This window comes from Melospiza georgiana, chromosome 4 (genome assembly GCF_028018845.1).
Source record: "Melospiza georgiana isolate bMelGeo1 chromosome 4, bMelGeo1.pri, whole genome shotgun sequence".
Lineage (NCBI taxonomy): Eukaryota > Metazoa > Chordata > Aves > Passeriformes > Passerellidae > Melospiza > Melospiza georgiana.
The window spans coordinates 72,861,806-72,888,377 of NC_080433.1; the positions used below are offsets into that span (position 1 = coordinate 72,861,806).

At 39.1% G+C, this 26,572-nt stretch overlaps 1 protein-coding gene across 1 annotated transcript in view; it reads left to right on the plus strand.

The window, feature by feature from the left end:
- Nucleotides 1-26,572, plus strand: part of PIK3C2G (phosphatidylinositol-4-phosphate 3-kinase catalytic subunit type 2 gamma) — a 185,929-nt gene that overhangs the window by 11,276 nt on the left and 148,081 nt on the right. The window contains exons 5-9 of the mRNA XM_058022917.1: nt 6,736-6,838; nt 11,122-11,192; nt 14,825-14,888; nt 19,727-19,843; nt 26,082-26,115. Coding sequence (XP_057878900.1) covers nt 6,736-6,838; nt 11,122-11,192; nt 14,825-14,888; nt 19,727-19,843; nt 26,082-26,115 — 389 coding nt within the window. The remainder of the gene's footprint in view (nt 1-6,735; nt 6,839-11,121; nt 11,193-14,824; nt 14,889-19,726; nt 19,844-26,081; nt 26,116-26,572) is intronic.

Here is a 26,572-nt window from a genome sequence, read left to right on the forward strand (position 1 = left end):
GGGTGTCAGGTTCCAAACATTCCACGTGTGTAACAAACAGAAAAACAGAAACTTCCATAGACACTCAAAGATTTCATCTGCACCCTTAGAAGAAGCTTGGATTGATGTAAAAATACAAAATGCAGATTGTATCTATAAAAATACAATATACAGATATTAAGCAGAAAAATTATAAACTTATATTTCTATAGTTGTGAGAATATACCTTAAGTAAGCGAGAAATTGCATTGATAAGATGGTGAAGGGTTTATAATGTAGGGATGTGATTATATAGAGTAGCTAAGAATTTAGAAGTAGTAATAGAAGCATTTGTGTGCATGTGAGACAGAAGCCATAGGACAAAAGTATCCACAGTGCAGCAGAAGTAAAGGTGATAGGCTAGAAAAGCAAAATAAATTCTGTCAACTGTCTATTGCTTTAGAAATTTCTATATTGCCTTATAATGAAGAAATTTGTGACTACTTTAAGCTATGGCTGACTGCTTGCTCCTCTAAAATCTGTCAGCCTCTGAGAGTGATGTTTACCTGAGCAATGAATTGATCTTAGCCTGAAAATAGTCCCACCCCTTCATTTCTAGTGGTGACCATGATATATCTGTAGTTTCTGAAACTCCTGAAACACGTGCTGCTTGTGTTCTGCAGAGAGGATGGTGTGCTGCAGTGCAAAGATTCAAATCTTCTTTTATGGAAGCTTTCTGCAGCTTTTGTTTGTTTGACTCTGTTGTCTTTGTGGTGATTCTTATCTGTGATACAAGGATGCTGCTACCTCCACTAACTCTTAGGGGTGTTAGAAGCAAGTCCTCAAAGGGGGAAATCACCCAAGAGTGATATTATGAATTATTTATTTATGCAGTATTAAGCAGCTGCAGAGGAGGTGATTTTTCTTCATATCCAGTTTCAGTAGTAACAAAACAAATGAAGTCAGCACTGTGGTGCTGAATGCAAGATAAAAACACATTAAATATACAAGCAGGTCTTTCCGAATGCAAATAGTTTACAAGTGGGGAAATAAATGCTCTGATTCAGGTAAGCTCTTGTGGTGGTTGGATTCAGCTAGTTGTTTTTTGCCCTGTGGCAGCCTAAATTCAGGTGTCAGCCAAAGTGAGCAGGTTCTGTGTTGAAGCAGCTGAAGTGGAGGCACTTGTCAGCAGGGCTCTGTGGACACTGGCTCTCAGCAGAAGGGCTGGCAGAGTTCTGTGGTACTGGCACTGCAGGAATCACAGCTCCTCTGTTAGAGGTGTAAAGAGTGTTAGACAAAATAGTATACGGCTGTAATTGAAAGGGAAGATTCTAGAAGCAGTCACATTTACAGCAGAGTGTAAAAATTACCTGAAGTAGCCTAGAGCAAGTCAGTTTGATTAATGAAAGCAATGCAGTTGTGAGAGCAAGTGTCACTCTGTGTGAGTTAGCTTTGCTCTGTATCCATCTGGAGTACTTCTACCTTTACACAGGCCAAATGCTCATATGTTCATAGTGAATTACATCTGGCAACTAAAGATGCCAAGATTGCCTCTTCAACATTTCTGAGCCCACTCTTCCCTCATTCCAACCTTGGTAAAGCAGGAGCTGGAAGAGCAAAGTGTAAATCATTAGAGCACCTGAAGCACCAAGCAGAGAGCCAGGTCATACACAGATCTGTTAGTTACAGAAGAAGACCAGGGATTTTTTTATTTTCCCAAGATGCTCTTCTGATTTCAAAGAAATTGCTAAAAAATGGAAATAGTGTGCCATTGTGTTGAGGGTGAGCTCAGTGCAGTATGTGCCGAAGAGTTTTGTTTTCATTGTTGGGGAGAATACATCAATAGCAGACTAAATTCCTGCACCTTTAGAATCTCTGCACATCTCATTAGCAGTGAAACAACGTCAGTAATGTTCTCAGCTTTCTTACTTTGCTCCTCCACTCTCATTCACCAAGCTCTGAGCTGCACTAAAACTTCAGCAGCTTGTAATTCTAGATTGTGCTGTTAAATTCAGCTCCCTTTCTTCTGCCTCTTCAAGGGAGCCCTGGATCTGAAATGTGAAACCCCAGACCCTAAGGATCCCTAGGGTAGTTTAACAGGGCCTGAGGAGTTGCCTCAGGGTGAAATTTTTCCTGTGTGTGGGCTATCTTCAAGTGCAAATCGGTTTCCTCCCAATGTTACTAACAGAGTGATTTGATGCCCTTGTGCACAATTCTTCCCCAGAAAAGTATTTGGAGTCAATTCACAGATGAATTCCAGAAGTTCCCAAAGTTCTAACACAGCAAAGGGAATAAATATTCTGCTGCTCCTGCTGTACTGTAATCCAGAAAAAAACACCTAAAGTGAAGCCAAAAAGGTGATTTGATGAATTGCTCTCAGAGCAGAGTGCTTTAGTGAAGCAGACGGCTTTGTCAAGGTTTGTCAAAAGCTTTCATTTCCTGTTATATTGGATTGTATTAATGAGCACTTCACCCCACCTCCTGCAGAAGCACCTGAAAGACTTGATGATTTTTAGAATCCATTTAGCTTTGAATGAGAGGGGGAAGGAAAACCACCTCTGTGCTAATGACCATTGCACCCAGCAGCAGCAGATTTCACCCTCCATCGCTCCCTTCCTACACAGAGACCCTTGGGCTCATCCTGCCTGACTCATGAGTAGAGCATCAGATTTAAATACCCAAATTTTAAAGATATCAGAAGATAGCATATAGATTGCAGGCCAGTCTGTAATTAATACAGCCATCTGTAGAATTCTGATTTGGAAATTCTTTTGTTTTCTGGTCTTTTTACTGTAGAAAACCTGGCTTTGCTAAAACCTTCTGGTTTTCTTTTTCATCCCATCAAACAAACCTAGATCCACATTTCGATCTTGCTCTCACACTTCCCTATCTCTCCTTAGATTTAAAATGGATACCCCTAAATATGATTTTATGATGCCTTTCATGAAAAATATTATATAAAAGTAAATTTAATTGGGCTTAAGCACCTTGTGTCTACTCTTGGCTATTAAAGCCATCAGCTAGCCAAAACCAACCCTTCTCATCGTTCAGCAATTAATCAATCCTCTATTTTTAGAAAAACAGGCCATAATCTCAGGTCATCCTGAAATACCTAATAAAACAAAACATATGAAAGAATGTGGATGCTTTAAAATGTGAATCTAAGGATGTGGATGTTTTAAAAAAAAGTCTTTATTATTTTATTGATATGTGTACTAGCAATAGCTTGCAGTAATGTAGATCACCAAAGGAATGTAGTACAAAATACTGATAAGGTTTATTTGTAACCATCCTTGTATTCTAAGGTGTCAGAGTATTTAAAGTTCCATCCACACCCTCACATGGTATAATTTGCACTGCTACCTTATTGCTTTGCAGTTCAGCCACCACAGTGAGCAGGGAAATGGAATTGAAAAATCTGAATGCTTATCTTTTCTTCTAACATACTTGCCTGTGACCTTATTGATAACATTTATTTTTGTCTTACTAATTCTGTTCTCTGGGAATTGAAACCTAAATAAAAATTGGTTTTCACTCAAAGTGAAGTTTAAGCTATTAATTATAGACTGACATAGACATAATCATACAGATTGAAATCATAAGAAGCAAGCACCTTTGGATTAATATGTTCTTTGTGAAAAGTAAACTTAATTTTCTCTTGTCATTGCAGATTAAGTTTCTCGTACAGAGATGCTACTAGCTGAGTTACTTTAAAAAAATAGTCTGATTGAACTGTATTAAGATTTGGAGCTTATAGCACATCAGTGGACCTTGCTGTGGGGAAGCAAGCAGTGATGGAGTCTCAAATGATGGGGATTTTCCCTTTCTTATATTCAGATATTTTGTGAGATCACAGGCAAGTCACTTGGACCAGTCATTACCACATCTCCTAAAGACAAAGTCTGCATTTCTCGTCATGGCATTCTCATCAGAGCTGTGTTCTCCATGTAATTTCAGAAAAAAAATGAGGGGAAAAATGTTAACAAGGTTGTAGCACTTCCATTTTTGTTTCCTTTACAGAGCTCAGAGTGCTACAAACCAGTTACTAATAATCATGTTATCCTCCAAAGAGGATATATCATTTTTATCTCAGTAGTACTGGTATGGTAGCAAATCTGCCTGGGGTACAGCTAAAAGCTACTTTGTCAATCTGTGGCAAAGCTACACTTCTATTTCTTGTAGCACACTTTTCATCAATACCAGGTTTCAACATTATTTTGTTGAGGCATTAATCCATTTTGTCTAGTCCCTTGTGTAACAATAGCTGTCAAAACATTTCTCTTTGTATTTGTGCAAATTAAATCCATTCATTAAGTCAACTTCATGGCCACTTCTGCTTGCAGTGTTTCGGGCAGCCTTGCTGTGTCAATAAAGACTTGGCTGATGGATAGTATCTGCTTCACACAGCAGAAGCTAACACAAACCACTAATGTAAAAGCAGTTATAACAACAAAATTAAGTTTCTCTTGCTGTAGCTTGTTTTGCCTGGAAGCATGGTGGCATGGAAAAATTATACTTGGAAAAGACAACTTTTATATATCTGTGGTTCAAGATTGTTACTTCATAGGAGGGTACAGCTCCTCTGTATTTGTCTAGCTGTACCAGTTCCTGTCACTGGCATTGCAACAGGAATCTGTATCCTGGAGGAATCAGGAAAAGGTGACTCAAGGCTCATGAATGTCTCTGTAATATTCTTGCTGCTATCCCTGTCCACAGGCTGGAGGTGAAGCAGAATGAAAAGAGCAGGAATAATTGTGAGGCATTAAGTAAAAAAACATCTGTTGGGGCAGTTCTAAAATATAAAGGAAAGTTCTCAGTCTGACCAATTAAGGGCTCTCTGGCCTTTTTGTGAAAAGAGTCTGTGCCTGTTTATGGTCTGCTGCCCTTTCCCACCACCCAGAGCACCATCTGTAGCTTGCACTGCACTGAATGTGTTCCTCAACCAGAGGGGATAAAGATAAAAAGTTAATCATTTCAGTGATGAGGCAAACACGATTGGGTGAAATGTAGAGAGGAAAAATATTCAGGAAAGCTGTGGGTAGGAAGAACACAGAGATGAGATGAGAAGGAGCAGAAGGGAACACATCCATTGGTACAGTCCCAGGAAGTGGGAATTGGCCACTTGAGCTTTGAAAAGGGACTTGAGAAGGGTTTAGCTGTAACAGGGATATGCTTTGCACCAGTATGGGTATTTCACTGTGTTGGTGTTTGCTCCTCCCACTCTTACATTTGTACTTTCTGCTCTTGAAATCCAGAAATTTTGCAGCTGCATGGAGGTGCTATCAAAGGTGATCCTTGCTTCAGGTATTTTTGTCAGATGGAAATGAGTTTGTCCCTTTTGATGTTTAATATGTTTGTTTAAAAGAAGAATCCTGTATATATACACATTTACAGCTCTTGTAACCTCAGTAGTGAGTCTGTATGTTACTTGCAGTGTAGTGTGAGAGCAGAACATTTACAAGATGTGTAAGTTCCCTGTAAATGTGCAGAATGGCATTTAAGTTTATCCATTCCTTTTTGCTGAAGACTTCTGCTGCCATGTGAGAGAGGAGTCTCATCTAAGTCACATTTTCCTTGATTTATTCATAGGGATAAGCATTTTGGTTTTGTTTATTTTTTTAACTAAATCCAGCCTTTTATTCAGACATTCTATCAAAAGCCCTTTTAGGTAGAAATACAGTTTACATTTAAACAGTTTTTCAAGCCAAAAAAAAAAAAAACAATCATCTTCCCTTCATGGCCCAGGGAGTTCTGAAACAACTTACCATGCTGTAAAACTGTATAAAAATGGAATATCCTTTTTTGTGCTTCTGTGGCTGAAGGCTCAATAAAGCCTCCTGAATCTAATTGGACACACATCAAAGTTGTAACTGATGATGCATACTAACTTGTTTTGGTCATGAATTTACCTTTGTAAAAATCATGGTTTTTTTTTCATTAATCCCAAAGGACTTTTTCAAATGCAAAAAGATGTTTGCCTCAACCCTGAAATATTTCTTGAATTATTTCACCTCTTTAAAACAAGATGTGCAGGGAAAAAATGAAATTATTTTTGTTCCAAGTGATTTTAAGATTGACAAACCAAGGCTGTGTTCTAATTTAGAAGAGGTTGCCAAGAGCAGTAAATGGAAAGAGGCAAAAAAGATTAAGGCATTCCGTTGTCATGGGCTGCTGCATCATCTTTGACCAGCAGCTTAGTTTATAGGATCCATGCCAGCTGAGTGAGTCTGATCTTAGCTGGCACATGATTTGAGAAAGGAAAACACAAACTCTGCTTTTGCCACCTCTGTGTGAGCTGCACAGGGTGAAAACTTAGACTTCTTTGAGAACCAAGGGTCACCTGCCTTGATGGATGTGATTTCCACACCTACAGCTAATATTTGATTTTTGAGTTGGGTGTCAGACACTACAAGTCATTCTGCAGAGATGTATTCATAACCAGGACACTGCAGTTTGGCTTTGAAGAATATGCATAAATATCAAGGTTTGGGAGCATATGCAGCTTGTCAAGGATATTTTCTCTGTGTCCTTGTTGTTCCCTTTCAGAATTTAATGGTCAATGATGAAACTAAGCAATTATTATTTGTTTTCCTAGAAAACATGCCAGAACCATCAATTTTCACAGAAGCAGGTGCCAAGAACTGGGTTTGTATTATTCAGTCTTCTTTTCACTTAGAATTTAAACTACTAGAGCTTTTAGGAGAGGTAGCAAGGATAAAAGCAGGAAGTGGCAAGCAGAGATAACCATTTATTTGTTGTTGTTCCCCCAAACTGCAGCAACTGTACTTTGGGAAGCCACGAAAGTCTCCGCAAGGCAAGCACCTGCATTCAGCTCCGCCTGCACCACGCTGCTCATCTGGAGCACAGCTTGGCTAGAACAGTAAGTAACTTTCTTTTCTCCCCCTTTCCTTCAGTGTCCTTGTGTCACATTCATATTTGCTGCTTTCTTTCCTTTTATGGGGAGCTGTCACTCTACTATGAAGTACTCAGAGTAGGAAATTTCCTTCAGCTGAGCAGTTACAAGCAAGAAATTTGACCAGGGGCTTTACACAAAATTTGGTCTTTCAGTTAGTTGGTGACCTTTAATTAGATTTTGGTTTTTTTAGGCCATGAGATTTATCAGCTTTAGCAATCTCTGAAATTCTAGGGAATGGTCTGCCTATCCTATTATTTTCAGAGTTTCAGATATCCCTACATTCTGATCATCTCAGGAAAGCATTAATCTTCATAGTGAACAGGCAGCAAAGAATACTTACAGCTTTCTAACAAGAGGCTCACTTGCTTTCAGAAAAGGATTTTTGAACTAAAGCAGACAGGAAATTATATTTTCTGTGAGTTCAAAACCTTTTTTTCATATATATCAGTGTTAATATTTTGCCAAACATAATCATGTAAGAGTTAACCTTGTGAGCATAATCACAGATGAGAGAAGTCAGAGGCCTGTTGTGATGAGAAGGTGGAGACTTTTCAATTATTTAAATATTTGTGACTTTCTAGAGAGATTGTGAAGTTCAGGCCAATAGAAATTCAGCATCTCAATTTGTGGACCCTCCAGTTAGGGTTTAAGTGGGAAGGGTGACATTTTAAGATCTCAAAGTGAATTATTGATCAGCCCTTTACAGGGACAGGCGCAGCTCTGAAAGCTTCGGGCCATGAAGTTGTTTCATGTTACTAATAATAGCAAAGAGCAGGAGCAGCCTTTGAGGTGGAATCAGTCACAGACACAGAGTTTTCCTCCAGCTCCAGGGCATGCTTGTGACAGGGCACTGGTACAGAAAGGAGAGGTTTTGCTCACAGCCAGCAAGTCCATCAGGACCAGGAAAAAACCTAACAGAGAAGGCTTATAGAGTGCCTTGTGAGCTGCAGTGTTTCTTTCACTCTGGACCTACTTCTATATATTTCTTTACGTGCAAAGAAACCTGAAACCTGTTCGAGCCACACTGAATTCAAGGATCTGATGCGTAGTGTACACTGACCTCTTATTTAGTGTTGTTGTTGCTGTTAGGTAAAGCACATGGCTGCAAAATGCATTGGAAAGTCACAGAATGAGAACCAGGTTATGGGGAAAAAATCCTTCCCTCAGAATTCATATAGAAATATGCGAAAATTATGCTTTTAAAAAACAAAGTAGGCAGAAACTTTGGGATTTTTAAGATTCTTCAGCTGTCTCAGACACTTATGCACATACCCAGATACTGTTTATTCCTGTGGAATAATGTGCTCTTGAGGAACACTTCATCTCTGCTCTCAATGATCCTTCTAAATTTTGAAATATGGAATATGTTTCATTATAAAAGTCTCCACTAAGTTTGTAGTTTAACTGGTGTTACAGAAGCAAGATAATCACCCACATGTAATCAGATAGTAAATAATTTACATAAACTCACCTGTTGCTGTAGTCCATCAAATCCTCTTTGGATCCTATCAATCACACACATGTGATGCTTTACAGGCTGGGTGGTCAAACATAAGAAATTGGTTCCCGGAAAGGTGGCTGGTGCCTTGTGTCTATCAGCCCCTTAGGGAGAGGCATTCAGACAATGTCCTTTGTAATGAGCTTTTCATTCATGGGCAGCCCTGCAGAGATGAGGTAGTTGGACTACATGGGAATTGTAGGTCCCCACCAGCTAAACTATGTCCTCTCTCCCTTCCATTGCCGTCCCCTTCCATTTCCTTGTGCCCTTCCTGTAAATCCAAATTACATTGACTAACTTCCAGTCAGCTGGGATGTTCTTAGATTGTCAAGAGCTTTGGAAGAGGACTGAGAGGATCCAGCCACGAGATCAGCTAGGTTCTTTAGTGGTCTGCAATTAATCCCACCAAGGCCTTGTGGACCCAGAAACATTTTTTGGTCATGAAACGCACGCTCTGGAAAGGACCGTGTGGTTTATTGGCTGAAGTACCAGAGGGGATCCTGAGAAGCCGAAGTCATTCGGTGCCGTTTTGTGGTTCCAGAGGGGCAGCACCAGGGCCAGCCGGGCGCTCACGTTCTCTCAGTGGCGTCACCTCACGTGAGGCTGCGGGAAGGGGCGTTGGATGGCCCTGGAGCTGCTTCCTGCCTTTGGGCACTCTCAGCATCCGCGGGCCTGCTTCTGGCAGCCCAGCGTTGCTGCTGCTCCTGCACCGCCTGCATTGCCCACAGCACGACGGCCATGACGGGCTGCACGCCCCTCTCGGTGTCCCTGCTCCGGTGCGGGCGGCCGGCCAGGCCCACGGCGCACTCACTGTAGTCGTCGTCCCCTCGCACAGAGTGCAGCAGCTGCTCCATGGGCTGCCGGCACACGGGGCAGTTGTCCTTGGCCCTGGCCCACTGCTGGATGCAGCTGAGGCAGAACTTGTGCATGCAGAAGGTGACGTAGGCCGGCCTCCTCATGGGGCCCAGGCAGATGGGGCACTGCGCGTCCTCTGCCGCCTCCATCGCTGCTGCCCGCGGCGGCTGGCTCCGGCTGCCAGAGCTGCTCTGCTTCATGTTTTCTTTGGCAGTGGATGCCATGTCCTGCCAGGGGAGATGGGCACAGTGCTGGATGGAGCACAGCTGGCAGGAGGGGCTTGCTCAGGGTCTTAAGCTGCTCCCTCTCACCAGTGCTGCAGCACCGGGTGTCACACGAGCAAAGGGACGGGGCCTATCCTGGGGGTGAATGCTGGAAATGCCCAGGTCCTTCAAGAGGGAAAGCTTCCCAGCTCCAGGTGTCACACAAGGACAGGAACAGGGCCTATCCCAGGAGTAAATTATGGAAATGCCCAGGTCCTTCAAGCGGGAAAGCTTCCCAGCACCAGGTGTCACATGTGCAAAGGGATGGGGGCTGCCCAGGGCGTGAATGATGGAAATGTCCAAGTCCTTTAAGAGGGAAAGCCTCCCAACACTAGGTGTCATGCAAGAACAGGGACAGGGCCTACCCTGGGGGTGAATGGTGGAAATGTCCAAGTCCTTCAAGAGGGGAAAGCTTCCCAGCTCCAGGTGTCACACAAGGACAGGGACAGGGCCTGCCCTGGGAGTAAATGGTGGAAATGCCCAGGTTCTTCAAGAGGGAAAGCCTCCCAGCTGCCCAGGGGGAAATCTCCCCTCCCAGTCCCCCTCTGCTGCTGAGAGTGCACCTCCTGGGTGTTTACACTGCCTGGGTGTGCTAGGCCTGGGAAAAACCTGGGCTGACCCAGGTGGCACATTATGCTGGGTCATCTGTGACATGATAACCTGCTGCTAGGTGAATCCATAGTCAGATTGGATCCATAATTGATGATGTCATAATCCAGCTGTTGCACTAGCTGATTGTTCTAGATCCCTGGCAAACGAGTTGTCTTCCTTTCTCTTCTCTTCTCTTCTTCCCTTCTTTCCTTTCCTTTAGTACTCTGGGATGAATCCTACCAAGGCTCTGTGGACTTGAGAACATTCAATTGTTGCAGCTGACCCCTTACAATTCCAGTGTCCCCAAAGAGAAGGTCACTGTTGCTGCAGCTGTGCTCCTCCAGCTGAGAGGACTGGGAAGCCCCAGGTTTATCAGTAGTCTTAAAGAATGAGGCAAAACAAGCCCCAAAGCCCTCTGCTTTTTCTGCGCACCCATTTGCCAGTGGGACCATCTTTGTCAATGAAGATGTTTTCTTTGGACACCCACTTGCTACTGATGTACTTAATAAACCTGCTTGTTTTCTGGCACAACAAAAGCTGGTGGTAGAATTACCCAGGTCCTTCAAGTGGCAAAGCCTCTCAGCTGCCCAGGGTGATGCTTCCCCTCACAGCTCACCTCTAACTCTTCATCATCTCTCCCTCTGGACCACCTCAGTGTGAAACCAAAGGAAAATTGATGCATGCCCTAGGCCATGTTGTCAGCCTTCTTCATGTCTCCCATGTAGGCATGGCACAGGAATATCCCACTGCCTCCACTCTCCCTGCCTGGATTCAAACACATCCTGTCGCCCCACTGAATCTAATTTAAAGCTCTGTTTCTAAATATAGCTACCTTGTTTTCCTGAGCACTCTTGGCCCCACTGGTGCCTGCATAGTGCCACCCAGTGTAACATAAAATAGTCAACAAATAAAATTTCAGATCAAAACATCCTGAACACGGTTGAGAACATTCTGACTTTGGAAAATACCATGTTGACATCTCCAACATATATTCTTTTTTATCAGAATAATATATGTCACCATACTCCTCTCTTTCACAGTGTGGGGATGACCAAAGAAGGTTCAGTGTGAATGAGCTGTTAGAAGACACTTGTGCCTGGAGACTGATCTGGTAAGCTGCTATTCAGCAATATTTATGTTTCTAATTGTTTATATTTGTGGGAAGCCTCCTTGCACCAAAGGACAATTCTGGGAACTACTGGGGACAGGAATGATACCAATGAGGAAGAAAATTGGTTCAATATTTCAGACTTTTTCTTTTTGGACCTTAGTTGTTGCTTAGCAAAAATCAATGTTTTTTGGATCCGTGTAATATTTCCCAATTGTCTTCTTTTCATATTACTGATTTTTTTATTGAAGGTTTCATTTTTCCCAAAGATTCCCGTGATGGAAGTGTCAAAATTTTTACGTGTGTGTTGCTGTTAGAGAATTTTTTGGCCTTAAATATTGTAAAACTAGTAGGTTTACTCTTTATTAGGACTATATTTTCCCAGTTCAGTTATCTTTAAACCTCTTTTTTTTTTCTTCTTCTATTTTAATGGATATTAACTGTGATGGGCCTTTAACTTGGCAGTCAAAATAAAGCTGATGGTAAAGCCACTCTGTGATGGACAAACACTAAATGTGATAGATTCCTCATTCATCTTTAATTGTATTCTATTTAGATAAATTCTAATTTTAGGTAAAGAAGCTGTTGACACTTTTTGCAATGTTTTCCATCACTGTGTTATAAAGTAATTTGCCATCAAAAGTAAACTTAAATGACACACCTGTCATTTAGCAGATGGAGGGAAACAGAGGAGTAGTGACTCGCTTAAGGGGGGTACCTGGTGCTTACTGGGGACCCATCTGGCTTCCTAGGAGCATGGCCCAAATTTCCATTCTGGTCCTTGCTCTAAAGAACTCAGTAGAAGGCATAAATTTTACAGATGGCAAGTGTATGAAATTTGGTAGCACAGAGGATGTCTGCAGGACAGGATCATTTGCTGTGGGTCCCTTTTCTCCAGGCTAAGCAATCCCATCTCCCTCTTCCTGTTAGAACTGTGCTCCAGACCCATCATCAGCTCTGCTCCCTTCTCTGGACACACTCCAGCAGCTCAATGTCCTTCTTGTGGTGAGGGGCCCAACTCTGAGGACAATCACATGGGACCAGCTCCCAACAGTTCCCTTCACCACAACTCTCTGGGCCCAGGCATGCATTTGGGCACTGCTTAGTGAGGCAGAATGGTGATGAACAGCATTTTAGAAGGGGAACCTATCATTTCTCCACAGTAGGTGCTGCTGCCAGGAGACTGAAAAATAAAAGTGGCAAGTCCATGCTATGTACTTGTCATCCTCCTCCCATATAGACCAGCTGGGAGCTAGGATTGACTCTCCTGTTTGTGCTTTTCTTATTTCCTTTTCAAAACTCTTGCACCATATTGACTTGCTAAAATCTAAAAAAAAAATGTCCTTAACATCAAAGTGCTAAATGTTCACGGGTTGGTTAGGCTTGCCTTATTTATACACAGCTATAATGATGCACAAGTATGTCTGTGTGATAAGATATGGGTATTATTAGTTATCTGGCAGACAAGGACTCAGTATGGCATTAGTAGGGGTATTTCAATCATCATTACAACTTGCTGGGTTTGTTTCCTATTAATGATGCAAAATTATGGCTGCTTTATGCCAAAAAATTCTCCAGGGGAAAATAAACTGATGGAAAATATGCTAATTTTTTGAACTAGCATTGTAATTTGGGAAATTATTCTGCATTTTAACCTGCATTTTGACCAACCATGCTAATAAACATGCTCACCTCCATGGAAAAAGACAACAAGGCAAGCTCGTATGTTCAGATATATTTTTGAGCTGGGCAAGGCTGGGAAAAAGATGTTATGCCTGAAGACTTGGTCAAGGCAGAGTGACAACTTGTATTAGCTATGATTTAACAGGATTACAGGAGGAATTTCCAGGCAGCTGCTCCACATACAAACTGCCTGGCTAGATAAAGCCAGTGCAGATTGGAAATAAAAAGCTGTAAAGGCAAAATTACCTGTAGGAGGAAGTGAATATTTGGCATCTCCAGGGAAATGCACTGTGGTATCACCACAGGGAAGGCCACCTAACTATTCTTTATTCTGTGTTTTATTTCAGTGCAATGAGTCTCCTTTTCCTGTCATGCAATATTGATAATGAAAATCTGATCATGTACCATGAAACCTGTACTTTGGGCTGCAGTTGCAATTCTAAATTCTGATTGCCAAGTTGGCCCAACTAAAATACATGAGGACACACTTGCTCTATAAATAGTTTATTTGCTTTTAAGGTCTGAAAAAATATCCAAATATTTTTGGGACTTTCAGCTACCAGACTGCAATAGAGATGGAGGAGTAGGGGGAAATTTCTTCTAAGCCTTCTGAAGAGGAAGAACCTTAATAAAAGTTTAGTGAGGGATATAAGAGTAGAATTTAAAAGGCAAGAAAAAGATGATAGAGCATAACAAACAACAAAGAAGAATTTAAATTGTAATTTCCACTTTTTTGTATAAGCATGTGCAAACCCCAACTACCTCTGATGGCCATCAAGGTAATGATGTGTCCCTTTTACTAATCAGTGGGCTAGGCAAGGTGTAAAACTGGGAATTACAGTTTCCTTATCCTTTCCTGATGATTTGACCCTATGGAGGAGGCTTGCCAGGACGATTCCTTAGCAATGGTCTCACAGGCACCTGTTTTTGTTTTGTTCAGCTGACAAACGAACAAGAATTTCACAGTGCTTGAAACAAAGAAATTACACAAATGCTTCTTAGAAGCAAAAATCTGAATCTTGTTGTCTGTTGGGGATAGCACTTGGAGCCTGTGGTAGTAAAAGTGTGAGATTTACAGCTGAAGCATCAGTTGAGGAGTTTAGAGAGGTGTATGCTTCTCTTCATAATCCTAATTAATTTAGTGAAGCTTTGCTAAGACTCAGCAATCTGCCTGTACAAATTGGCAGCTTCTGTAGCATGGCAGAGGCGTGGAACTACAGAGTGGTGAGTGGCTCTCTATAGAAGTAAAGCAAATTTTACTGCCTAGGAAATGCTATGGAAAGGCAGGTGCTGAAACAGTTTGAGCATGCAAACTTGAGAACTGCATGCAAATTAAGTTTCATGGGTTATGTAGCAATGCTGCCCTGTTTTATAACATACTTTTGTACTTGGGACTTAGCCTGTGCTTTGCAAGTGTTGAGATTTTCCAGATCTTGGGCAGATGTTTTATCTGATTCCATGCAGCTTAAGTCTCTGAAGTGATTGAGACAGAAGGCATTGGATCATAAAATCACTGAAGTTGGAAAAGGGCCTTAGGATCATCAAGCCTAGCTGTAAGAATGTAGCATGTACTTGAGTCCATCCTTCTTTAGGTAATATTTAAGCACTTGCTTAACCATAAAGAGTAAAGTAAATGGGAAGTGAATTTCAATAAACATTGAAACAGTAAATCACTTACTGGAATTCTTTAACTTGGGAAACTTGTATCTTCTATAAATAGACTTTTTTCATTTTTTCTATGTGGCAAAAGTCTACCAAAAACCCAGGGAAGTTCAGACTTAATTGTATGATGTCTGCTTACACACTTGACTTTATTTTATACTGATATAAAATCAGTCTCAAATTATTTCAAATGTCTAGAATGTGAAAAAAAAAACAACAAAAAACAAACTTGTTCTCTTTATCTAATTCTTATTAACTTGATATTGTTTCCTTTTTTTCCTGATTCCTAGGCAGAACCTTGTCTCTGTTATTATCAACTACAGAGGTCAAGTGGAATATCTGCTGCAAAATGAGGTATTTGTTCTCAGTTTGTTACACCAGAAAAGCATTAACTTGTACATGAAAGGTATCTAATGATTAATCTGTCTTAGATGCAATTAAGGAAGACTTTTAATTAAGACTGCTTAATGTGGCCTTGAAAGGATACAAATTCTCTTAATAAAACCTGGTCTGAGGTTAGGAAGAAAGTGCTACAAATTTAAAATATCAAAGGTGACTGTTTCTACGTGTCAAGGAACTTGTAAATAAAACCAGAGTTGTTTGAGTTGGCAATAGAATACTTGGGATGAGTAGAGGTATAATGCATTATATGGATCTACAAAATTTGTACCTCATTTTGCAAACCCCCATGCCTAATGTTTACACATGTAGTATATACATGCAAGCATGTGGTAGTTTGAAGGATTAAGTTTAGCCAGCAAAATTCCCAAGAGCTTTATTTTAAAGCATTGGGGTCTGCCAATTGGATGCTACATGCTTGAAGGAAAACTCCTTTAGGAAATCTTCTCTGCTGTCCAGTGTTTTAAGGACAAATGTCTAAAGGACAAATTGAGTCATACCTTGGAAGAAACCCCGTGTTTATTTGATCTGACTTCCAAGCTGGCATGATAACTAATTTGATCTGACTTTCAAGTTGGCATGATAACTGATTTTCTAGGGTTTGAAACTGGAAAGAACAAAAGACTTATAAAAATCAAAGAATACTGATGTAGCATGAAGATATTCCAGTGTATCCCTTCCAGAGTTATAGCTCATTATGCTAAGTTATGCATTTCTTTGAAATATATGTTACAACATAAAATGAATATTTTTCTTCAGAATTCTGTCACCTACATTTAAGTTCTGAATTTAATCTCTCTGGATATTCTTGATCTATTATTATTTCTATTTTGAATAGCCAGAAAGCATACATTTGCATACAAATTATAGATATACATATAGGTGGATTTCCATACATATAGATATCCACCTAAACATTCAGAGACATACATGAATACATATATACCAATAATATATATTTATAAATACATAATATAGATATATACAAACATTTTACATTTTGTGTAAATCTTGGATGCTTTTTCAAAATGCAAAACACAAATTTAGAGGCTGTTGAACCGTGCCTGACTACAAAGTAAAGCTCTGGGTCTGATGCTGTGCAGGTATTTGCTGAATTTTCCTTTGTAAGCATCATCTCAAAGGGAAGTGTTTAGTGTATAAAATGTGATGCAGTCATAACCATTTGGAAAAGTTAGGTCCCCAAGCTCAAATGCACATGTATATGTCTTCACTGAAGTAGACCCACCAGGGTAGTTATTTACATTCACTTGAAATTTTAGGGCCTAAAGCAAGAGGATTCTAAATTCAAAAAAGCCATAACCTCAACATTAATGAGACTTTGCAATCCACCCTCTGCAACTGACACCGAGCAGATTTTCTTCAGACCTATAATGAAGCATTCCTAAATTTGTTTTTGCTAGACATTTTTACATTGAGTAAGCAATTTCTTGAAACCATTAACTTTTTATAAAGGGAAGGAAGTACATTTTTCAAATATTCATACCATCCAGCAAATATGCATGTGTCTAGAGCTAAATTTCTCTGTAGATATTCTTTTTTTTTATATGGCCTTTTCTACTCAGACCATATTAAAAAAAAATAGGTTCATATTAATTGCCTAAAAGAGTAGGACTGGAAGTTCATGATTTAACTCATATCATGGATATTTTCATGAGGCTCAGTGTATGGAGCTTTTTCAAACCTAGAATCAGGAAGTCTGATTTGCTTTAATTAGTGGCTCAAAAAATGATGAAGCTCTAATGTAATGAGTAATATGTAGCAAACAAAACAAAAAATGAGACTCCTTTATTTGGGCTTTGAATCCTTGTTTACTTATTTTCTCTTTTAATTAGATTGCTTAAAGAAGGTTGAAAATTGAGGTCATTGTAGCTCCCCTTTATCCCAAGTCTTCACAGGAGTAATTCTGTCACTTTTCCAGGGTATTCCCACTTTTCCAAGCTATTCCCATTCCCTGCTGGCATTGTTGTTACCCCTCTCTGTTTCACCAGGATCCACCTTCGGCACCACATTCAGGAATTTAAGACACTGGGAGCTGCTCACAGGTTGTAAATTAAGTGCACACGTAACTGCTGAAGTTCTGTACTCAGATGGAAATTCTTGAAGCATTCAGTTTTAACCAGACACACCTTGAGATTTTCAGTTGAAACAAAAATTTTTGCACAGTTTTTTATTTATTTACAAATTTATTCTTCCACAGATATGGGATGCCAGTACTTTTTGAGTTATGGCACAAGCCAACTATCATTAATAATCTAATTACTAATAGTGGTACGTAAATGGAAAATTAATTTTGAGATTGATAATGACTTTATAAAACAAAAATTTTAAAAAGATAATGAAGATGTCTGGCACAAAGATGGAATTGGTGCTGTTAGGGTTGAAATGTAAGTTTTGAAATGTATTTTTCAGACAATATGTGCTGTAAAATAAACAGCCAATTTTGATTGCCCTGACAAGCACTTTTTATGCACTTCATTTTGAAATCCATTCAAAATGTACTGTTACTGTAGAGAGGACTTTGTAAATTTTTTACACAGTGTAGAAGTTCTAGAATGAAATAACGTTTTTTAAAATGTATAAATTATTGAAACACCAAAATATTCTTCTAAGATTCTGCTCTATTTAAATATGTAGAAGGGGGAAAAAATTACAAGTTGTTGACTAGAGTTCCTTTGGAATTTCAGAAGATGTAAAATTTTTGTAAGAAATGAAGCTCCATCTTCCCTTCTTTGAGATAAAAATCCATGTCATATATCTACACATGAAAAAAGAGAACTCTTTCTGTGAAAAAATGAGAAATTTTTACATGATAATATCCCAGCAGAGAAATAGTGTGGAAGCAGTCATCATGTGTAGTATTCAGTATCACATAATTTTATGTGCTTACTCTTCTTCATCTGCAATATGCTCCTTAGAAGTAGCTACCATAAAAATAAAGTGTATGGTAAAGTAGCTTCTATAAATATTAATACTTTGATAGTTTCTCTCTAAACAGAATAGCATATTAAACATTCCTCAGGACACCAATTCTCTTTATGGAATAGCATTTATATGTATGTACAAAAATACATAAACTGTGGGTGGGTTTGAGTTTTAGGTTTTGTTTTTATTTTTCTCCATCCGGAGAGCTTTTTCTCTATTTAAGGGTTACTTTTGTGTATGTCTATTGCTTGTTACTGCTCAGAAATTACCCTGCAGAGCTGTATTTATAGGCACAAAATTCCTTCTTCCAATAATACATCTCTACTTGCGAAGAAGTAAAATGCTAAATTAAAACTTAAATTAAAACTTAAATTAAATTAAATGCTAAAGAAGTAAAATGCTAAATTAAAAATTAAATCAAATGCAAAAATGGAATGATATTTTATATTAATTCAAAACTCTATATAGAAATTTATATATATGTATATATACACATATACTCACTTATTTCTTCAAGAAATCAGAGTAAACCAGCTTTTATAATGTTCTGGAGTTGTCAGGGTTGCACATAGCAAAGCCATACCACTGAGCCCCAATCAACTTCAGCCCCAAGGAGGATCTAAAATTCTCAAGAGATCACAGTCAGCCCTTTCCTCTCTAGAACCTGTAGTATGAAAAGGTGTTTGTGACCTTAATTACTAAAAGAAAAACCCAAATGCTTATGTCTAAAAGAATCTGACCACCAGATATTTCATGTAACTCATTCCTGCTTTAATTCTGCTTGAAGCAGGTAATGTGTAATTAGTAAACTCAATATATTTTTATGTTTATTTCTAATAATGACAGGTGTTAAACTTCTCAGTACAGTCTGTGCATAGACCTTAAGCCTGAAAACAGAAAGTTCATCTTGGTATGATTTTTATTTTTCAGGCACAAGATGCATGAGTGAGAGAAATGGTTTCATGGGTACATCCACATGCTATAGTGCACTAAAAGGAGCATTTATCAGTACAGAAATATGGAGAATATTTATAGGAGAGCTTCTGCTTATTCAGAGAATGTATTTTAAGCTTGAATGAAGTGATAAAACCATGTAGAAAGCCCATGAATTTTTATTTATTTATTTATTTTCCTGAACATAGAGTACTTCATATTGTGTTTTCCTTCCTTTGGGGATCCATTTATTTTTTATTTTTTAGTTCCTCAAAGTATTTCATTTCAAAACTTTTTTTTCCATATGGCAATATTAATATATCTAAATTTGGCAATATTAAAGTATCTAAATTTACAATCAATAAGATTCCATAGTTTTAACTAAATATATAATTTTGCAGAAAGCTGGTTGCAAAAGTACTCAGTCCACAGGTGTCAGATTATGCAGCATCCCACACAGTACCTATTTTTAGGAGGAATGTGGCTGTTTTCCAACTCTGGCAGAAATGGGTAGGAGACAATAGTGAGGATAAATTCACAGAATTACAGAATGCTCATGAATCACTTGGCTTCAGGTCTCCTATGAAGTTTCTTTACAGTGTTTCCACACTGCTGGAGTTCATCCAAACCAAGGTTTTCCCTTAAAATCAGTCCTTGATACCAAATTTGTTGTGGTTTTGACCAGCATACATTTTGTGGGAGATAATTGAACTTCAACAGAAATGTCACCATCCTTAGGAAAATATTGGCCTGTGGTGATTTCAGTGTAGCCAGACTAAACCATGGTGTTTGAATTATGCTTGAGAAAGAAGGGGTTTCTGCCCCTCACTGCCATGAAGGTTATGGTCAGGTATTTCTGGGAAATGCTGTGTGCCAACAGTTTCCTTTTCTCCCCCCTATTTCTCTCCTGTCAACAGAATAATATTGATAATGTGATTGAGGCAGCTAAAGCCATCTGCAGTGTCCTGTGTTCTGTGGAAACCAGGGACATCACTGATGCAGTCTGGAGACTCCGTGCTTTGGGGAGAGCACAGGTAAAAGATGCATGTTCATGTCCTATTTTTCTCTTTAAAACTGGAATTCGAATGGGTATCATTCCTCTTTTTGACTGATCAGTTGATTTTACTGTCTCGCTGTCTTGTTTTCCCTTTGACATGTGTTGGGTAGAGACTGTAAAAAAAGAAAGAATGTTGACCATGTGTTATGTGATAGAGGACCAACAGAAGATTGCCATGTGTTTAACTTGAACTGATGTTCTCCTCCAGCTCTTTCTTGTTCCTACTCAATGTAGAAAACTCTTTGCCACATCACCTGTTTACCATTTATCATGTGATTTCAGAGTATTAGATTTGCATATATTTAGTACAGGTTGTCAGTAATTTTAAAAAAAACTTCCAAAAATTTCATTTAAATAGTAATTTTTTTTTCACATTGAAATGTCCCTGCTATTTATATAGAAATAAATAGAGTACCAGCATCATACAGTCTTGATTTTAGCTGAAATACTCTTAAAACACTGAGTTGGGTTTTCCAGGGGTTTCTGAATAATTGTGAACTGGGACTTTGGGGGGCAGTATCCCTTCTCAGTTTTGTCATTAGCTGCTTTGGTGTGACCCTAGATAAGTCACTATGACCTGATTTATAGAAGTTCTGAGCACCCAAAAGCTCTTTTGAAGTCAGCATCTTGGAGATACAGGTGCTCAGCAAATCTGAAATCAAGCCATTAATCACTTGGATTTGATCTGGTGTAACTGTGAGTAGTGATAATTTTTTCACACCCTAAGGAAATTCCCTCTTCACACTTAAAAAAAAAAAAAAAAAAGTCACTGAGCAATTCTCTTCTGTCTTTGCATGGTCTCTTGTGATTCTTTCTCACAGCAAATACTCTTCAGAAGAACATGCCAGCCTCTATGTTTGGTGCTTGCATTCAGACCATTACCTGACTCCTGCAGGACTTTTATCCTTTCTCTTTCCTGTTGGCTTTGATTTTGTTTTTTCCCATGGCTTGTGCTATGTGTAAGAACACCTAAGTCTGGAAGAACCAAGGCAGCTCTAGGGTTTTTGGTTTGTTGCTCAGATCTGACCAGCTGTTTCCCTGAAGTGGCTTTTCTTTCTTCCCTTCTAGTTCATGCTTCACTGCAAATCTTGCTTCTATATGATACTCAATCTTTTAATTTCTGCTTTGGCATCAATTATTAGAAATTGCTACTGGGGGTAAATTCTTGCATAAATGAGTCTGTCTGTGTTGGCACACATTTTATCTGGCATGATGTGCAATCAAATGGAAATAAGAATATCCATTTAAGAAAAGCTCTTCTTGGATATTAGAGGGTAGATATTAGTATACTGTAGAGAAAGAGATAAAGGGAGTAACAAGGGATTAATATGATTTGCTTTTCAGTGAAACTCCAGATTCTCTTAAGAGGTGTCAGGATGATCAGTGTTTTTGTCCTTGAGACAAGAATTTTCTCAATCCAGAATCTTTCTCAAGAAATAAAGAGCTTGGTCCAGGTAAAAGATAGGAAAGCAACAGAACTTTGTTTTAGAAAGGAATTAGAGCAGAAGAAATATATCACGACTAATTTGATAAAAACATTTATTTTGAGGTAAGAAAAATTTAGTGTATTTTATCTTTTAGTGCTCAGGTCAGCCCTGTGAACCTAATGTGTAAACCACCTCTTATAACTGCCTTATATATATCCCTTGGTCCATTTGCAGCCCCATCCTCTCTGAATTTGAGCAGAGAAATTGCTGCAGTGGTCAAAGAGACAAAACAGTTCCTATTAGTGGGGCTCACCCCAAGTCAGAAAACCCCACATGCCATGCAGAATTACATAATGGGATAAAACCCATTACATGCCATCTTTTTCAAGCCTTAGTTTTTTTGTGGATGTTCACATTTTCTTCTGCTTGTCTTCAGAGTTGTTGTCATGCAAATATTGCTTTTATTTTTGAGATGAATTAGCTATTTATAGGCAAATAATTAAATTATCACCTGATCTACTTGTTGTAGAAACAAACAAACAAAAAAACCTCTGCTCCAAATGTTCCCTGTTTGCAATTGCTCATTCCCCAGCATGTCAGAGTGTCCAACTCCACCATATAGACTGTCTCCAGTATTTACAGCTTCTCCTGAAGCAATTTCCATGTTCTTCCTCACATGGAGGGAGCAATACACTTCCCTTTTCCTGTTTTACCTGTTCAGATTATGCTTTCAGAGCAAGGCACACCTCTCCTTATCTCTGTGCAGTCTCCAGCACAGCAGAGTGCTGGTCCTGGCTGGGATCTGCAGAAGCTCCAGCTGATAAGGAATGATGATAATGACACTGTGTGTTCATCTGTAATGAGCAAAATGATACTGTCCTGAATAGCCTCTTCTGAATGTTGAAAAGATTGTCCTGATTGAGCAGTCTTAAATATTTTTCTGTTCTAATAGTCAGTAAGAAGCTGTTTCACATATTGTGGGGATTGTTGATGGAATTTTGAATGAGTTAAAGACAAGACCTCTGAGTTTTTAGATGATGTGGTTTATTTTCTTCTGCATAGGCAGGAAGAGTGAGTTTGGTTCACATCTTTACTGCATGGTTTAGAAAGTCACAAGACCCTTAGTTACAAAACTTCTTAAGGATTTATTGACTAATAAAATACTGCTAACAAGGATATTTATGTTTTGACTTAATCCTTAAATATTTTGTTTTATGGACTCATGTTACAGTGTAAACATTCTGATCCAATTATGTTATGACACATAAATCTACAGTGCCATATTGTAAACTCCTTGTTTACCTTTGTAACTACTTTTATTTTTTCTGTATCTTAAACGACAAAACTTTAAACTTTCTTCTTCTTAATGTGTCTGTTTTAAACTAAAAATCTACCTTCTCGCACCGAAGTTTGGAAACGTCTTCTAAGGTCTAAAATTAAATCCTGTGCGTAATTCTTAGATTTGGCTTGCAGGCCCAAAGTTCTGAGAATTCTTTGCATTTTGGATTCTAGCAACATATCTCTTGAAAACTACTGCCTAGATTGTCTTTCATGCTATGAAGTTTTTCAGTTATTGAGTTTTTGTTCTCTTAAAAATGCCTTTCAGGCTTGGTTAGCTGAGCTGGTTGTCTGTCCCTTGAAGCCTTCCTGTAAAAGCTGCCTGTGACCTTGAGTGCCACCCCTGTCCCTCTGACTCCCTCTGTGCTGAAGCAGACCTGACTAACAACTGACTTCAAACACTGTTGCTGCTGCTGCCTTTTCCCTCCTTTGAGAAATACTGCTAGGACAGTCAATAGACCTCAGCAATCCAGAAAAGGTTGGGCTTTGATTCCATAAAGAGCTTCATTTATCTCAGCAGCTGAACTATAAATGTCATAAAAGCAGTCACATATATTCCTGCGTGTTTTGTAACTTGAGCACTGTCCCATTTCGTGAGTATAGTCATTACATATTATATGCAACTATTGTATTTGCTGGGAAATGTCCCATCGAAGGCAGGAATGATGCATCTGACTCCATGTTCTCAGAAGGCTAATTTATTAATTTATTATACTATATTATATTAAATAATGCTATACTATACTAAAGAATACAGAAAGGATACTTACTGAATGCTAAAAAGATAATAATGAAAACTTGTGACTCTTTCCAGAGTCCTGACACAGCTTGGCCCTGACTGGCCAAAGAGTGAAAACAACTCACAGCAGAACCCAATTAAACAATCTCCAAACACATTCCACATGAGCAAAACACAGGAGAAGCAAATGAGATAAGAATTGTTTTCCTTTTCTCTGCAGCTTCTCAGCTTTCCAGGAGAAAAATCCTGGGTGAAGGGATTTTTTAGGAGAATGTGAATGCCACATGCATCTACCTCACATTTAGAATATAAATGTAACAAATCAAATTACATCTCTATATTTGTCAATATTTATACAAAGACAATTGACCAGCTTTCCTGTCTGTAGCAATGTATGTAGTCAAAATTAGTACTCAGCAGCCAGTTATTTAATGGACTACCAACCCCTTCAAACCTCTTTTTGATTTTAACTCATATTGAATGGTCGGGTCATTTTTAATGTGAATTTTTGATACTGAAAAAATTATTAAATGCTGCAATATTATTGTATTTTACCATATTGCTTGAATTATTTCTATTATGTTCATCAGTGTAGTACCAAAATATTTTGTTAGGAGGAAAGAGAGGGTTTTTTCAGATGAGCAGGTAAACAGCCCCACAAATTAAGTGACATTTTTGAGGCTACCTGTTGCATCTCAAGCACTGCAGCATTACACATCTGCTAAGGAAGAGGTGCCAGAAAAACATTCTAACTGTTTTTCCACATGATTTCCTGATCCTTTAGGTAATATATTATGTGATTTTCTATGGAATATTTTTTAACACATCCATTTGGCACAAGGGCACATAAAGCCTCAGGGAAACCACTGCTTACTTCTTCCAGTGTAAATTACATAGGTTGCCAGTGTATGTTTGTTTATACCTATCTGTACATAGGTGCTCTCCTACTTGGAAAAAAGTAATTGAATGTGCTTCTATTTAATTCTGGTTAAAAAAAACCCCAAAACAAAACAAAGAAACTTAGTTTCAGTCTTCTGTCTTTAATTAAATTATACTTATTACCTCCTCACTGCCAGTACTGTGCATTCCTGTACCGTGGTTAAGAGATTATGAAAGCAATTGGCACCAGTGCTGGTTTCTTCTTAACTGATTGCATCTTTCTGTAAATGTGATTATTTCAGTCTCTAACCAACCTAACCCTGGGATTTTCAAATCCATTCAGGGGAGGCTCTGGGTCTGATGCATACTTAATATTTTTCATCTCTCCTTTTTTCCCCCCCTCCCATTCCTTTCTTACAGCAGCTCACAAAATGTCATAGGAGATCAAATCCTGCCAGAACAGGCACTAATCCACTATATATTAAGCATGCTATACTAGGTTGAAATTATAAGTACCGTGCCAAAAGGTTGTTTACTTTCCAAAATTTGAGGGAATTGAACAAAAGTCTCTGTTCCCATTTGTCTCGCTGCATTATGAAGATTGTGCAAACATAATTATCAGCCTGGATGCTGCTTTTTCTCCCCTCAAGTAAGCATTTGACTTCTTCTGTTCATCTTCACCAGACAAATGCTGACAGCTCCAAGCTGGGTGCCAGGGGGAGAATGTACATCCAGCATTGTATTTCTTCTGCCACCTCTGCATGCACTGTAATTTTTGGGAAGCATCATGCTGAATACATGTGTACTAACACGAAGCATTCTGAGCCCACTGCAAAGGGATTAATGACTTTGAAGGGCAGAAAACCTTACAGGGATGTGGGTTCAAACAGTGCAAGCCAAAGGCAATACTGAAATGCAGAATTAACTTTGCAATCTCTCTGGTCAAGATTTACTCCTTGCTTTTGTGTTGCTGTGTAGATACAAGTCTGATCATAGACTCATATAGTCATAGAGCATGCTGAGTTGAAAGGAATCCATAAGGATCATCAAAGTCCAACTTCTGTCCCTGAAGAGGACACCCCAAGAATCACAGCCTGTGCACTAAAGTGTCATCCAAATGCTTCCAGAACTCTGTCAGGCTTAGGGCTGTGGCCATTTCCCTGGAGAGCCTGTTCAGAGTCCAACCAGCCTCTGGGTGAAAAAGCTTTTCCTGATATCCACTTAACCTCCCCTGACACAGCTTCATGTCATCTCCCTGAGTCCTGTCACTGATGACCAGGACAAGACATCAGTGCCTGTCATTTGCCCTCCTGAGGAAGGTGGAGAGCTTTTTGGGGTCTTCCCTCACTCAGTATTTCCCTTTGGCCACCTCTGGTCAGCTGCCTGCTCAAAGGCCCTTACAGAGCACGGCTATTTTCAGTGATCTGGCACAGGAGTAGGTGAAATGGGGGCCACTTGAGTGCAGAATTGCTGCTCCTCACCTTTGAGAGGATGCCAAGACCCTGCCTTAGGGCTTCACATCTGATTGTAAGGCTTGCTCTCTGTTGTACCACTGTGGAGGCTGAGAACATGTGAGCACATTTGATGAGTGCTTCTTTGTACCTTGACTTGCCCAAATACTGTCAGAAATCAGAACTGAGTGGCTTGGCTGAGGTGGTAGAGGAAGCAAGTCCTGGTGCTCTGAATCCCAGTCATGTCATCATAACATTAAGATAAATCTAAATCCTTCCCCTTTTCCATGGTATCTTCTAGTCCTACAACCATTACAACTTCTACCCAGTCTTTTCTGAAGTGACTGATTATTTTTTTCCTCTCTGGTTTTGTCTTTATAGAATTCTCTTCAAAGTGTGGAAACGCCAGGCAAAGGTAGAGTGGTTTTGGTTTTTTTTTAAAGTATGTTAATTCAAGGTGTATCATCATAAAACACATGTTTTGCTATTTATATTTTACTAATTTGTTTGAGTGTGCATATTGCAGATGTTTACATGTTAAGGTGTATTATAAGGTAATTTTGATAAGTTGAAATTGAAGTGATCTAAAAGTGTAAATAAAACAGCATTTCCACAAAATAATCTGGAGACTGAAATATGAAGAATAAATAGCAGAGTGAAAGAACTGAGTTTAGGCCATGGTGGTCATGGTAGTTTTCTTTAATCACAATTTTCTATGCAGAGAAAAGGGAAGATAATGAACATCATGGAAGGCTGAAAAATTATTTTTCTGTATGACTTTTCCACCTGACTCCAATAATTTTAATTCCTCCCTCTGAGAGCTTTAGTTCTTTATGATCTTTTTGGTGTATAAACAGTGTCTTATCTAATGA